Source organism: Orycteropus afer, unplaced genomic scaffold (assembly GCF_000298275.1).
Source record: "Orycteropus afer afer isolate SDZICR_OR568_19922 unplaced genomic scaffold, OryAfe1.0 scaffold00017, whole genome shotgun sequence".
In the NCBI taxonomy this organism is placed as follows: Eukaryota; Metazoa; Chordata; class Mammalia; order Tubulidentata; family Orycteropodidae; genus Orycteropus; species Orycteropus afer.
In genome coordinates, this window is record NW_006921604.1 from 12,979,083 (window position 1) to 12,992,741 (window position 13,659).

At 39.5% G+C, this 13,659-nt stretch overlaps 1 protein-coding gene across 1 annotated transcript in view; it reads left to right on the top strand.

The window, feature by feature from the left end:
• Positions 1–13,251, top strand: part of CNOT11 (CCR4-NOT transcription complex subunit 11) — a 26,229-nt gene extending 12,978 nt beyond the window's left edge. Inside the window, exons 3-7 of the mRNA XM_007959481.2 lie at positions 1,290–1,442; positions 3,341–3,543; positions 4,941–5,143; positions 12,871–12,967; positions 13,054–13,251. Of these exons, the coding sequence (XP_007957672.1) occupies positions 1,290–1,442; positions 3,341–3,543; positions 4,941–5,143; positions 12,871–12,967; positions 13,054–13,251 (854 nt within the window). The remainder of the gene's footprint in view (positions 1–1,289; positions 1,443–3,340; positions 3,544–4,940; positions 5,144–12,870; positions 12,968–13,053) is intronic.
• The last annotated feature ends 408 nt before the right edge of the window (positions 13,252–13,659 follow it).

The window sequence follows — 13,659 nt, forward strand, 5'->3', positions numbered from 1 at the left end:
TTTTTTTTTTTTTTTAAATGATTTTGAGTTTTGTTCCACATTGTTCTCCCGTTCTGTCCAGGAGCTCCTACATAGATACCCCTTTGAGTGGTTGACAGTGATAGCTGGGCACCATCTACTTCTTCTGGTCTCATAGTCATATAGGCTGAGGATTGCATGGTGTACCAGTTGCTTGGACTGTTTCCATGTGTTTTTGGTTTTCTTCATTCTTATTTGCTCTGCATGAGGAGAGAGCCATCATTGCATCTAGATGGCCGCTTGCAAGCTTTTAAGACCCCAGACACTAAGCAGTGAACTAGGAGAAGCACTAAAGGTTCACATTTAATCAGAATGTCCCATGAAACCATGACCCTCAACCTCCAAATCAGGCAACCAAATCCCATGAGGATTTTGCTTGTACATAAGCAACTGAATTTGTACTTTCTTTTTGTTGGGTTTTATTTGTGAGATGAATCCATGTTAATGCGTGTGCTGTAGTTGGTTGCTTTTCATTGCTGTTGTGATATATTCCTGCAGTGGAAGACCAAGTTCTTCATCCATTCTACGGTTGATGGACATAATGTTGCTATGAACATTCTTATAGTCTTAAAGAAGTGCTGCTTCTAGATGAAAGGATATGCACATGTAAAATTTTATTGGGTAATACCAAATTAGGAGCTCTGATGGTTCAGTGATTAAAGCATTTGGCTGTTAACCACAAATGTCAGTGGTTCACACTGAACCCACCAACTGCTCTGTAGGAGAAAGATGAGGCAGTCTTCTTCTGTAAAGATTTACAGCCTTGGAAACCCTATGGGGCAGTTCTACTCTGTCTTGTAGGTTCACAGTAAGTCAGGATTGACTTAATGACAATGAGTTTGGTTTGGTTTTGGTAATGTCAAATTGTTTTCCAAAGTTGCTGTGCCATTTTTTACACCTAGTAGTAGTATGTGAGTTCCTGTTATTTTACATTCTTCTCTGCATTTGATTATCAGGTTTGTTCATTTTTGCCAATCTGGAGGGTATATAATAGTATCTTGTGTTTTAGCTGATTTCTAATGGATTAAACATCTTTTAAGATGTTCACACTTTCTGTAAAGTGTCCATTGAAGTCATTTGCCCATTTTTTTTCCTATTGGGTTCTTTGTCCTTTTATTAAAAAGTTGATTTGTAGGAGTTTATATCTCGATCTATACTGAATCTGAGTCTTTGGTTTTGTGTTACAAATGTTCCCCCATTTAATGGCTGTCTTTTCATTCTTCTCATATTGTCCTCAATTTTAAAATGTCTCATATTTTAACCTTTTTCAGAGCGCCAGTCAGAATTGCCAACCCAGAGTAAGGCTAGCTTCCCTAGTATTCTCAGTGACCCAGACCCGGATTCTTCCAATTCTGGATTTGACAGCTCAGTTGCTTCTCAGATCACAGAAGCTTTAGTCAGTGGACCAAAACCACCTATTGAAAGTAGGTATATGCAATTTTTTACCTTTGTTTTTATTTTATCAGCATTCCTTATTACTTTGTTTTCTGAGATGATATGTTATTTTCTTTGCTGTTGTTGTTGTTATGTGCCGTCAAGTCGGACCCGACTCATAGTCACCCCTCCCTGGGTTCCGAGGCAGTATCACTACAGAAATAGATTGCCCAACCTTCCTTCCGAGGAGTGGCTGGTGGGTTTGAACTGCCAGCCTTCTGATTAGGAGTCAAGTTCTTAGGCACTATGCTACCAGAGTTCCCATTTTCTTTGCTACTTACCTTGAATTTTATGAAAACTTTTCTAGTATTGTGTCTAGAACATAGTAGAGGTGCTCAGTATAAGCTAGTTATCATCTTAAAAAAAATGTACACATCAAGTTTTTGATTAAATACCATTCTTCTTGTCAGTATACCTGAAGATATAAATTCTCTGATTTTACTAAAATGGCCATTTTTATAGTTTATGACATTCTTGTTTTATATCTCTTTAGTAATCATATCACTGTCATTACCTTTTCTATTTTAAAGTTTTACTGATCTTATTACTCTTGATTTACTTTAATTCAAAGAAAATACTGAGTTTATAGTAGTACAGCTGCATCACTTGGTGTTATAGGTTTTTGTGTGGTTTTAATGATGAAGGTATACTTTCTGCTTAGGTATAGGAATTTATTTTCTAGATTATAGTGTCACCATGAGTTTGAAATTCATACTATAACTTTTTATACTATTTGGTTTAAAGTAGATCTTTGGCATAAATGGATTTAATATTTCCAGTTACATATCATCACAGGTGTCGCTGAAGGTCTGTGAAATGTAATGATTTCCATTTAATATTTATATTTTAAATATTTGACTCTGAAATGCATGGGCCATGAGGAAAGTATGTGAAAAGCAAATCACTCAGATAATGAGTCCAGCCGTGCCTGTCTCAGAAGAACTCTATTACCTAAACAGTACTTCTCATGATATGTTAAAACACTTTGTTTCTTTTGTAAATGGTGTGAAAAGAGACTTGGACACAAACTGGTGATGGAAGTGAAGAGACAGTAAGAATGTGTAAGAATGTGATTCTTGGCCAGAAAATAGAAGTTTTCAATAAATTAAAAAGTATAACCTCAAGTTTGGCAGGGGCTCAGATCATGATTGGAATAAATTTTTTGCCCCATGTGGAAACCAAAATGACATGTAAAATTGGTCCCAGCCAGCATTTATTCTAGTAGGTTTATCACTTGGGGACCAGTCTTGTTTTATAAAATTGTTAAGAAGTCTTGAGTCACTTAATTTTCTTGTTGTACTTTGTTGTGTGAAAATGAATGTGGTATTTGTGAATCCGGGGGTTCATGAAAGTCTCCAGATATATCTGAGAATGTCAAAAATTACTTATACTTTTCTCTTCTGCCATTTCATTTGCTACTTGAAAGTTAAAAGATACAGAGATTTGATACTAACAAGTCATAGCAGTCTTTAAGCAGAATGGTGTAACTAAGAATAGGATTAATGAAGACAATTATAGCTCTATTTCATTTTTCCCATGAAAAGACTTTGACCAGTTTAGTAGTTGTGCCCTTCTGCTGTTAAGTGGTGGTCATCCTTGAATTAAAAATTGTCAGATCATGGTGATACTTTTCTTTCCTCTCTCCAAAAATTAATAGATTTTGTCTCTGGTGTAATGATGTTTTATCAGTGTTTAATTTTCTTGTTTGTATTCTGAGTGAAATCCTGGCTTTCTATGTCATTTCTACTTTGAAGGTTGAAAGCTTTATCATATTATCCTTATTAAAAGAAGCATTAGTATATTTCACTCAGTGAAATATGTGTGAGATGTATACATGTACAGATGTTAGCTTACTGATAAAAGCTGTCAAATTCTACTATTGTTACAGGCCATTTTCGACCAGAGTTTATTCGTCCACCACCTCCACTCCACATTTGTGAGGATGAGTTGGCTTGGCTAAATCCAACAGAGCCTGACCATGCAATTCAATGGGATAAATCAATGTGTGTTAAGAATAGCACTGGTGTAGAGATCAAACGAATAATGGCCAAAGCTTTCAAAAGCCCTTTGTCTTCTCCTCAACAAACACAGGTATGTATTTATTGCAAACATTTTCTCTTCTTTAGCACATGAAGGGCTTATTCTTACTTTTCATGAAATGATAAATGATAATAATAAATGATAAAATAATACTGTCAGTATGAAGCTGGCAGGTAGGAAGTTTCAAAGGCCTTTTGGATCTCTCAAGCTTTGTTCCCCCATTGAAGCCCTTTTGGTAATTTTCCTCTGGTGAAGCAAGGAATCTGATGACTGAAATGCCTTCAAATTTTCTTTGTGATCAAGTTGACTTTGGGAGAGGTGGAATAGGCTGATGTCACTTTTTTGGTGAGCCTGATTGATCCTGCTCTCTATGCTAGGTACTTTGCAGACATTGTTACATTTAAGCTGGACAGCAACTCTCTGAGAGTAAGTAGACTGACATTTGGTAGGAAAGGAAAATGAATTACAGAGAAGTAAACTAGCTTCCAAGTGACTTAGCTGCTTGGTGGTAGGTTTGAGATTAAACATAGTCCTTATGGCTTAAATGTGAGATGGGATGGCTCACTCTTGGGGAAAGGCTGGGGCATTCTTGTGGAAGGAAGACACAGCTCCAACCCAGTTAGTTGACCATTAACCCACCTGCCACTCCTAGCAAGAAAGATTGGGCAGTCTACTTCTGTAGAGATACCAGCTCGGAAACCCAAGGAGGGGTTGCTGTGAGTCAAATCAGCTTGATGGCAGTGAATATAGGTATACGTGTTATTTTCAAAAACAACTAATTAACTTTGCAGTTCCATTCACTCTGCTTTACTAGACCATCCTGAAACACAGCCCACTGTGATAAGTGCAAAGAGATAGGAATAAGAACATTTAAAATAAAAAGTATTTATTTGGCAGGAAAAATGTTCTGGAGAATACTTGTTTGAATTAGAGTGTTCCTGACCTGAGCCGTAGAACACTGCAGACTGATGAGCTGAGTAGAGGTGGCTTTCCTGCCTTTTGCATCTACTCTGTTCTCTGCCAGAGCTGGGCTGTTGTTTTACATGCTCCTCAGTTCTCTGTGGGGTGTGCTGCTCAGGGGAACTAGTTGGTGATTAAGATTGTTTGGTTATAACAGATGACCGTGAGTGGGTGGGTGGGCATCTACGAAAGACTTATGGACAATATTGTTACAATATTATTACAATATTGAGTCTGGTTTAATGTCCAGGAAGAGAAATCACTAGCATGTTCATAAATTGCCTTGAGGTGTTTCCATTTTAGTATTTTTACAATTCAGATATAAAGGTATTAAGACATGGTGATTATGGGTTTGAGGGAGTTTATGAAGTTGGTTTAATACAGATCATTTTATAACTTTGTGTTTAAAATACTTGTTTTTTGCATAAAGAGATGACAGAATTTTAATTTGATTCAGGAACCTTTCTCTCTTTTACATTGTTATTTAGCTCCTTGGTGAGTTGGAAAAAGATCCCAAGCTTGTTTATCATATTGGCCTTACTCCAGCCAAACTTCCTGATCTGGTGGAAAACAACCCTCTAGTTGCTATAGAAATGTTGCTGAAATTAATGCAGTCAAGCCAGATAACTGAGTATTTTTCAGTCCTGGTCAACATGGACATGTCATTACATTCAATGGAAGTTGTAAATCGGTAAGTTTCCTTGTGTCAGTTTCCTAGAGTTGATCAATGTATGTGGATATATAGAGTCTGAGTAAATGGTCAGGAGGAAAAACTAGCAAGTTGTTTTTTCCTGATACTCTTTGGTAGCCTGAGATAGCCCATTAAAGAAATAATCAGAGCCTTTTAGTGTTCAATGCATGTGAGTTTAGCATTCATTAGAAAGCACTTGGAGAAGGTAGTCTTTGAAACATTTAGCATTAACAGAAACTTAAATGAAATTTAATAGCTAAAATTTATTTCCTATATGTCGTTATCTTCTTTATTCCTATACGACACAGTTATTACATTCTTAGTATCAAATGATTATAGCATGGAAAAGTATGAATCTTTAGATTTGAGAGAATTCTAGGAGTATCATAGAAATTCCTTGCTGCCTTCTCCCAGCCTTGACTCTCAGTCTGCTGTCATTGGCTGCTGGAGAAACGCACTCCATTCCCTTCTTATGCTCTGTACAGTGTTTTCATGGTATATTTGCAACTCACATTTGTATTATTTTCCTTACAAATACAGTTTAGGTGAATTATGGATTTAATAGGCATGTGAAGATTAGCTTGGGAGCCTGTTTTATTGTTTACATATAGTGTGGCCATAGGCCCAAGGTTTGCCTGAAACAGTACTGATTTAAGTTTGTTATCCTGGGCTTTCTTACTTTTGGTGTTCTGGTTTTGAATGATAAATGATATGGTTCCTCTGCTCTATAGACAGATCCATTCTGAGTGTCAGTCAGCTAAACTTCAACTAAAGCACTTTTTTAAAATTGTAGTAAATATTTGTGGAACAAAAATTTTGCCATTTCAGCAATCTTCATACAAATCATGTTCATCATATTGAACTGTCACTCTTATCCATTCCTAAGTTTTCCATCACCCTTAACAGAAGCTGTTGGTGGTGCAGTGCCTAAGGCATCTGACTGCTAACTATAGAAGGCTGACAGTTCAAACCTACCAGCCACTCTGTGGAAGGATGACTGGGCAATCTTCTTCCATGAAGATTTACTGCCTTGGAAACCCAAATGGGGTCACCATGAGTTGGAATTGACTTGATGGCAGTGAGTTTGGTTTTTGGTTTTAACAGAAGCCCAGTGTTCCCTAAGCATTGAGTCCTTTCCCCTTCCCTTTCTCTCATTCCTGATCACCACTAATAGTCTTTGATCTGACTTGGTAAGTTCAGCATGTTTTCAAGGTTCATCCATATTATAGCATTTATCAGACCTTCAATTTTTTATGGCTAAGTAATATTCCATTGTATTCATGTTTCACATTTTGTTTATCCATTGATTGTTGATAGACATTTAGACTGTTTGCCTTTTGGCTATTGTGAAAACTGCTTCAATGACTATTGGTGTACAAGTGTCTATATTGAGTTCCTGTCTTCAAGTCTTTTGGATATCAACCTAGGAATGGAATTGCTAGGTCATATGGTAATTCTGTGTTCAACTTCTGAGGAACTGCCAAACTTTCATAGCAGCTGTACCATTTTATAATCCCACCAGCAATGGACAAGCATTCTTATTTCTCCACAACCTCAGTACCACCTGTTATTTTCTGGATCGTAGCCATCCTGATGGGTGTGAAGTGCTAGCCCAGTATGGTTAAGAGCCCTGGTGGTGCAGTAGTTAAATACTCAGCTGCTAACTGAAAGATTGTTGAAACCCACTAGTAGCTCTACAGAAGAGACCTGGCTATCTGCTCCCATAAAGATTATAGCCTTGGAAACCCTAGGGGGCAGTTCTGCTCTATCATATATGTTTACTATGAGTTGGAATTGACTCAGTGGCACACAGTAACAATAGGGATTAATAATGTTGAGATCTTTGCATGTGCTTATTGAGCATTTGAATGTCCTGTTTGAGGAGCTGTCGTTAAGTCCTTTGCTTGTTGTTCTGGATTGAATTGTGTCCCCTCAAAATGTGTGTCACCTTTGGCTATGATTAGATGTGGTTTGGCAGTTGTGCAGTGTTGTAATTTGCAGTTATGTAATGATGTAATCATCCCCCATGACGTGATCAACCAATCAGTTGTAAGGGGATTAGTGTGGGATCCAGTGCCCTTACTCAGGTCACATCCTTGATCCAATATATGGGGAGTCTTCTTGGGGTATGGGCTAAATCATTATATCTCAAGAGATAAAAAGTGAGAGAAGCAAGCAGAGAGGGAAGGACCTCATTACCACCAAGTAAGAAGTGCTAGGAGTGGAGCATGTCCTTTGGACCTGAGGTTCCCTTGCTGAGAAGAGTCCAGACCCAGGAGAGGACTGATGCCAAGACACATGGAGATCTCCAAGGGATGCTGGGCCCACAGATACTGAAAGGAAACAAGGGCCTTCTCTCCAAGCTGACAGAGAAAGCTTTCCCCTAGAACTGGCACTCTGAATTCAGACTTCTAGCCTTCTAAACTGAGAGAATAAATTTCTGTCTTTTAAAGCCATGCACTTATTTTTCTCATAGCAGCACTAGATAACTAAGAATTTGGTACCAGGAGGGGAGTGCTGCTCTAACAGATACCAAAAATGTGGAAGTGATTTTGGAATTGGGTAATGAGTAGAGGCTGGAAAAGTGTTAAGGTGCCTAATGATAGAACCCTAGATTACTTTTGAAGAGAGTTTTGGTGGAATTACGGACATCAAAGGCAATTTTGGTGAGCACTCAGAAGGAAGTGAAGAGAGCTATAACATTGGAGATGGCACAGATGGCAAGAAGCAGTGGCAGAGAATTGGTAGACTAATGCAGGATGGTGCAGGAGCCGACTCATACAGCTAGAGCTGAGTGCTTTTGGGCAGGTGTCTTCCTGGTGGAGTGGGGTGCCTCCAGGCACTTGTCAACAGAACTAGGATTGCCAACCCACAGAGTGAGAGTGGAACATCTTGGATTGAGGCTTCCTGGCAGAGTATTTCCAGGCACTTATTGATAGAGCTAAAGAACTTTGTAACACTTGCCTGAGTAGGGCAGAGACTGGGCCAGCATAAAAGGACCAAGAGGCCAAAGAACAAGGAAGCGGAAGATGAAGAGACAAGGCACATGGGAAGCACAGCTGCCTCTGTGTCAAAGGGTAGGGCCAGACCCCTGGAGTCTCCCAGGTAGAACCATGGCCTCCTAGATTTCACAGTTAGATCTTCAACAACTTGGTTCTGAGTGTGGGGGTGCCATTCACAGGTACCAGGAGTTTGGGCTAGAGCTGCTGCCCAAAGTTGAGAGTGGGGTTGTCATGCCCAAGGGGCAGAAGGCACCTGCTGGGGCCAAGGAGGTGGGGGTCACCACTCAATTGTATTAAGAGAATGGGGCCATCCAAAGCTGAAGGGAGCAGACTTGCTGTCCCAGTGGTCTGGAAGATGGAGCTGAAGAACACAACCAAGGAACCTCCATTGAGAATACAGAGAACATGGCCAGCACCCAGAGTCTGAATGGCAGGGCAGGGCCACTGCTTAGATGGGCTTTGAAGAGAGGATTATTTTCAAGCCTTGAGAGCTAATGTAAATTATTCTGCTGAATTTTTGACTTGCATGGTGCTGTTATCTCTTCTTTCCCTCTAGTTTCTCCTATTTGTAATGGCAATGTCTGCCTTGTGCCTGTTCCACTATTGTTCTTTGGAAGTAGATAATTTGCATTCAAGATTCATAGATGAAGAGGGTTTTGCCCCAGGATGGAATTTGGACTTGGAGTTGATTTAAGACTTTTGGGATGAAATGATGAGGTGAAAGCATTTTGTATGTGGCAAAAACATGACATTTTGGGGGCTGAAGCATAGAATGTCATGGATTGAATTGTTGTTGTTGTTATGTGCTGTCGAGTCGGCCCCGACTCATAGCGACCCCTCCTTGGGTTTCTGAGGCAGTATCACTACGGAAGTAGGATTGCCCAACCTTCCTTCCGAGGAGTGGCTGGTGGGTTTGAACCGCCAGCCGTCTGGTTAGCAGGCAAGTGTCTTAGCCACTATGCTACCAGAGCTCCCTGGATTGAATTATGTCCCCCTAAAATATGTCATTTTGGCTGGACCATGATTCTCAGTGGTTTGGTAGTTATGTAATGATAATTATCCCCCATGATGTGATCTGATGGGATCAGCCAGTAAGTTGTAAGGGGATTAGGGTGGGATACAGGACACTTACTCAGGTTACAGACTTGATCTGATGTAAGAGGAGTTTCCTTCAGGTGTGGCTTGCATTACCTTTTATCTTAGGAGATAAAAGGTGAGAGAAGTGAGCAGAGAGGGAAGGTCCTGGTTACCACCAAGAAAGAAGAGCCAGGAGTGGAAAGTGTCATTTGGACCTGGGTCCTCTGCATTCAGAAACTCCTGTATGCAAGGGAAGAATCGAGACACATGGAGATCTTCAGGGAGTGGTGGGTGAGCCTACAGATGTTAAAAGGAGACAAGAACTTTCCTCCAGAGCAAAGAGAGAGAGAAATCCTTTCCCTAGAGCTCCTGCCCTGAATTTGGACTTCTAGTCTTCCGTGAGAGAATATATTTGTTTGTTAAAGCTATCCACTTATAGTGTTTCTGTTATAGCACATTAGATAACTAAGGCACTGATTTTATCTTTTTAAGTTTCAAGAGACTTTATATATTCTGAACTCTTATCCATTATATAAGGATCACTCGTGCCACAGTGGTTAAGCACTTGGCTGGCAACCAAAAGGTCAGCAGTTTAAACCCATCATCTCCTCTGTGGGAGAAAGATGTGACAGTCTGCTTTTGCAAAGATTTATAGCCTTGGAAATCCTGTGGGGCCATTCTTTTCTGTCCTATAGGCTCACTATGAGCTGGAATGGACTCACTGGCAGGGTTTGGTTTTTATCCACTATATGGTTTCCAAAATTTTTCTCCCGGTGTATAGGTTGTCTCTTCACTTTTTTTTTGTAAAATTCCTTGGATAAACAAAGGTTATCAGTTTTGATGAGGCTCCATTTATCTGTTTTACTTTTGTTGCTCATTCTTTCAGTGTCGTAACTGTGAATCCATCGTTAAAAACTAGGTCCTGAAGCATTACCTGAAGTTTTAAGAGTTTTATGGTTTCAGTTCTTATATTTAGGTTTTTGATCCACTTGGAATTAGTTATTAATATATGGTGTGAGGTATGGGCCCATGTTCATTCTTTTGCTTTAATTGGTACTAAAGAAGATACCCATTGAACTCAATCAGCTAGTGAAATAAGTAAGCATTTTCAAAAATACCTGCCTGGAATCTTAGTGCTGGAAAGTATGTTTAGAGATAGAGGTTGCATTCTTTTGGGGTGGAAGAGGCAGGAAACACGAAATTTTCAACATATTTTTTATTATCTTTTACTGGTAAAATTAGTTAGCTACTTATTAAAAACATGCTGTTTTATTTCTGCCTTCTCCTTGTTCAAGCCTTTCCCCTTCAATTTAAGACTCATTCCTTCAGGGCCACATTCTGTTCAAGTCCTTTGGACTGATTAAACTGTGAATGCTCACACTTTCTGTTTCATAAAGTTCTTGTAGCATTTATTGTCCTTATCAGACATTTGAAACTTAGTCCCAGAGTAACTATCATTTTATCAGTATTATTGTCTCCCTAAACAAACAAAAAACAAACTCAGCTGCCATCAAGTCGATTCCTATTTAAAGTGACCACCATTGGGTTTCCAAGGTGGTAAATCTTCCCAGAAGTAGATTAACTCATTTTTCTTGTGTGGAGTGGGTGGTGGGTTTGAACTTCCAGCCTTCTAGTTAGCAGTCACATGCCTTAGACACTATGCCACCAGAGTTCCTCCCTGTTGTTTTTGTTATGTGCCGTTGAGTCGGACCCGACTCATAGTGTCCCCTCCTTGGGTTTCTAAGGCAGTATCACTACGGAAGTAGATTGCCCCATCTTCCTTCTGAGGAGTGGCTGGTGGGTTTGAACTGCCAGCCTTCTGGTTAGCAGTCAAGTGCCTTAGGCACTACGCTACCAGAGCGCCTAAGTTCCTCCCTAGTTATCTTTAAATTTCAAGGACAAGGTCCTGTTACTTTTTATTGCCCCAATACCTATCATAGGGCATTAACCAAAAGTGTTAATCTTTTGTTGTTAACACACACAAGTGACTTCCAGTGGCAGTGTACCTTGGAGTACTACTTCCTGTTTCATAGAGAAACTACCATGGTCAAGTAAATTTAGAAAGTGTAGAATATATGAATCTTTTTTTGGAAATTCAGGACCTCTGGTGGTGCAGTGGCTAAGGCATTTGACTGCTCACCAGAAGGTTGGCAGCTCAGACCCACCAGCCACTCTGCAGAAGGAAGATGGGACAGTCTACTTCTGGAAGGATTTACCACCTTGGAAACCCAATGGGGGGCACTATGAGTCAGAATGAGTCTATAGCAGAGAGTTTGGTGTTTTTTTTTTTGGAAATTCATACAAATGTTAGCATAGCAAAGGCTTTGCAGTAAAGGAATCTTGTTTAATGTAACCCAGTGTTTCTCAGACTTAGGGGAACACAAAGTACCCACCCCACCTCATTTTTGCTTTTTCTTTTTTTGCTTAAAACTTTTCACGGAATCCTTTGGGAAATACTGGCTATTTTGGTTACGTAACGCTGCTGTAACAGACATATTACAAAATGCATGGCTTTAACAAACAGGGATTTATTCTCTTACAGTTTAGGAGGCTAGAAGTCTGTGTTCAAAGTGCCAGCTCTAAGGGCTGGGTGAAAGCTCCTTGACCTTGGCCTTCAACTCTGCCTCTTGCTCCTGGTCCACTGGAACTGGAGGCTTCTTTTCACTCAGGCAGCTGCTGGCTGCTGAGGCTGACAAACCCAAGGCTGACAAGTAAAATGGCACAGTCTCAAAATTATCAAGCAACCTTGGCAGGCCACTAGTTCAAGTCTAGAAACTGTCTGAAGATCAGCAGACAACGTGGTAGGCCACTGAGATGGAAGACTTGGCCAAATGCAGGATCCAGATGTGCCAAAAAGCTCAAGACTTTTCTCAAAGTGTCTTTGACCATATCCCTAAGGCAGTTACTCATCTGCTTAGAGTAGAATCCACTGTGGAGCCGATTACCAGTCTCATCACGTGGAATGAGTACATTCAGCTGCCCAGTCACTCAAATCCATACCCAGCCAAGTTGACACACATTAACTGCCACACTGGCTTTGGTCTTCCAAGACTCTAAAATCTGACACTCTGGTATGCCGTCATACCTTTTGTTATATTCTAGCTGAGTCTTTCCCTGTTTTCCTGGATATGCCCAGCTAGTCCGATTCCAAACTTTTACTTAGCATTTCTTAATAAGGAACACTTCTTAGGTTTCAGTTTGTCCCTTGCCCTTTTAAGACTTCTCACCTACATTACTTTTTGCAAACTCATTTTTGTGTTCAATTATATATCGTACTTCTTAGTTACTAAACTTACACCTTCCTCACAGACACACAATAGTGCCTTCATTGCACTCAGTTAATAAATGTTACTTAAATTAATATATAATTGCCAGTATCATTAGAGCTTGGACGTTAAGACATCAAAAGCACTCAGGGACACAGTGCCTAAACAAGTAATTGTTGAATGACTGTGATGTGTAATACTAAGTATAGACTTAAAAAACAGAAATGTTATTTATGAATGAATGGCTGTGGCTCTTAGGTTGACTTGCCAGCGTATACTTAAAACTAGGTAACTAGGGCATTTATCACATGACCAAAGAAAGTTGATTCATTTTTTAAATGTTAGAAAACAGCTTTAATTTTCTAACTTTTTAATGAAACAGACTAACTACAGCTGTTGATCTACCTCCTGAATTTATCCACCTTTACATATCAAATTGCATCTCTACTTGTGAGCAAATTAAGGATAAATATATGCAGGTGAGTATTTAATAGACATTTCTGTAAATTTTATAAATGCATGCCAGCAAAATAAGCACACTAAAAAATATTTGTTTTTCTTATAGAATCGTTTGGTGCGTCTAGTTTGTGTTTTTCTCCAGTCCTTGATCCGTAACAAAATAATCAATGTGCAGGACTTGTTTATCGAGGTGCAGGCATTCTGTATTGAATTCAGCAGGATACGAGAAGCTGCTGGTCTTTTCCGGTTGTTGAAGACACTGGATACTGGGGAAACACCTTCTGAGACCAAAATGTCAAAGTAATACCTCATCAGAACCACCCCATTCATTGTTCAGCTGTACTGTGATTTAATTTTTAAAACTGTTATAACCTTGAGTGGATTGCTTGGTCTAGTGTGTATAAACAACACTTTTAAAGGCAAGTTTTACCTTCCTGGGTAACTTTTTCCTTTAGATGAAATTTTGGAAAAACGTGTCTTTTAGGTGTCTTGTCCACAGGAGGAACGGTTATCCCAAAAACCATTACGGTAAAACAGCAGATGAGCATGGTGGAGCAAAGTCCCTGGCTTCTAATAATTCACGAATCCAGTTTTCCTGAGGTTCCCATGTTAATGTATCTAATGAGTCAATGAAGACATTATTAAGAACTTGTGATACTGTCCTTGAGGTTAAATCATTTGGGTGTTTTGAATCCTCAAGTGGCACACGCAG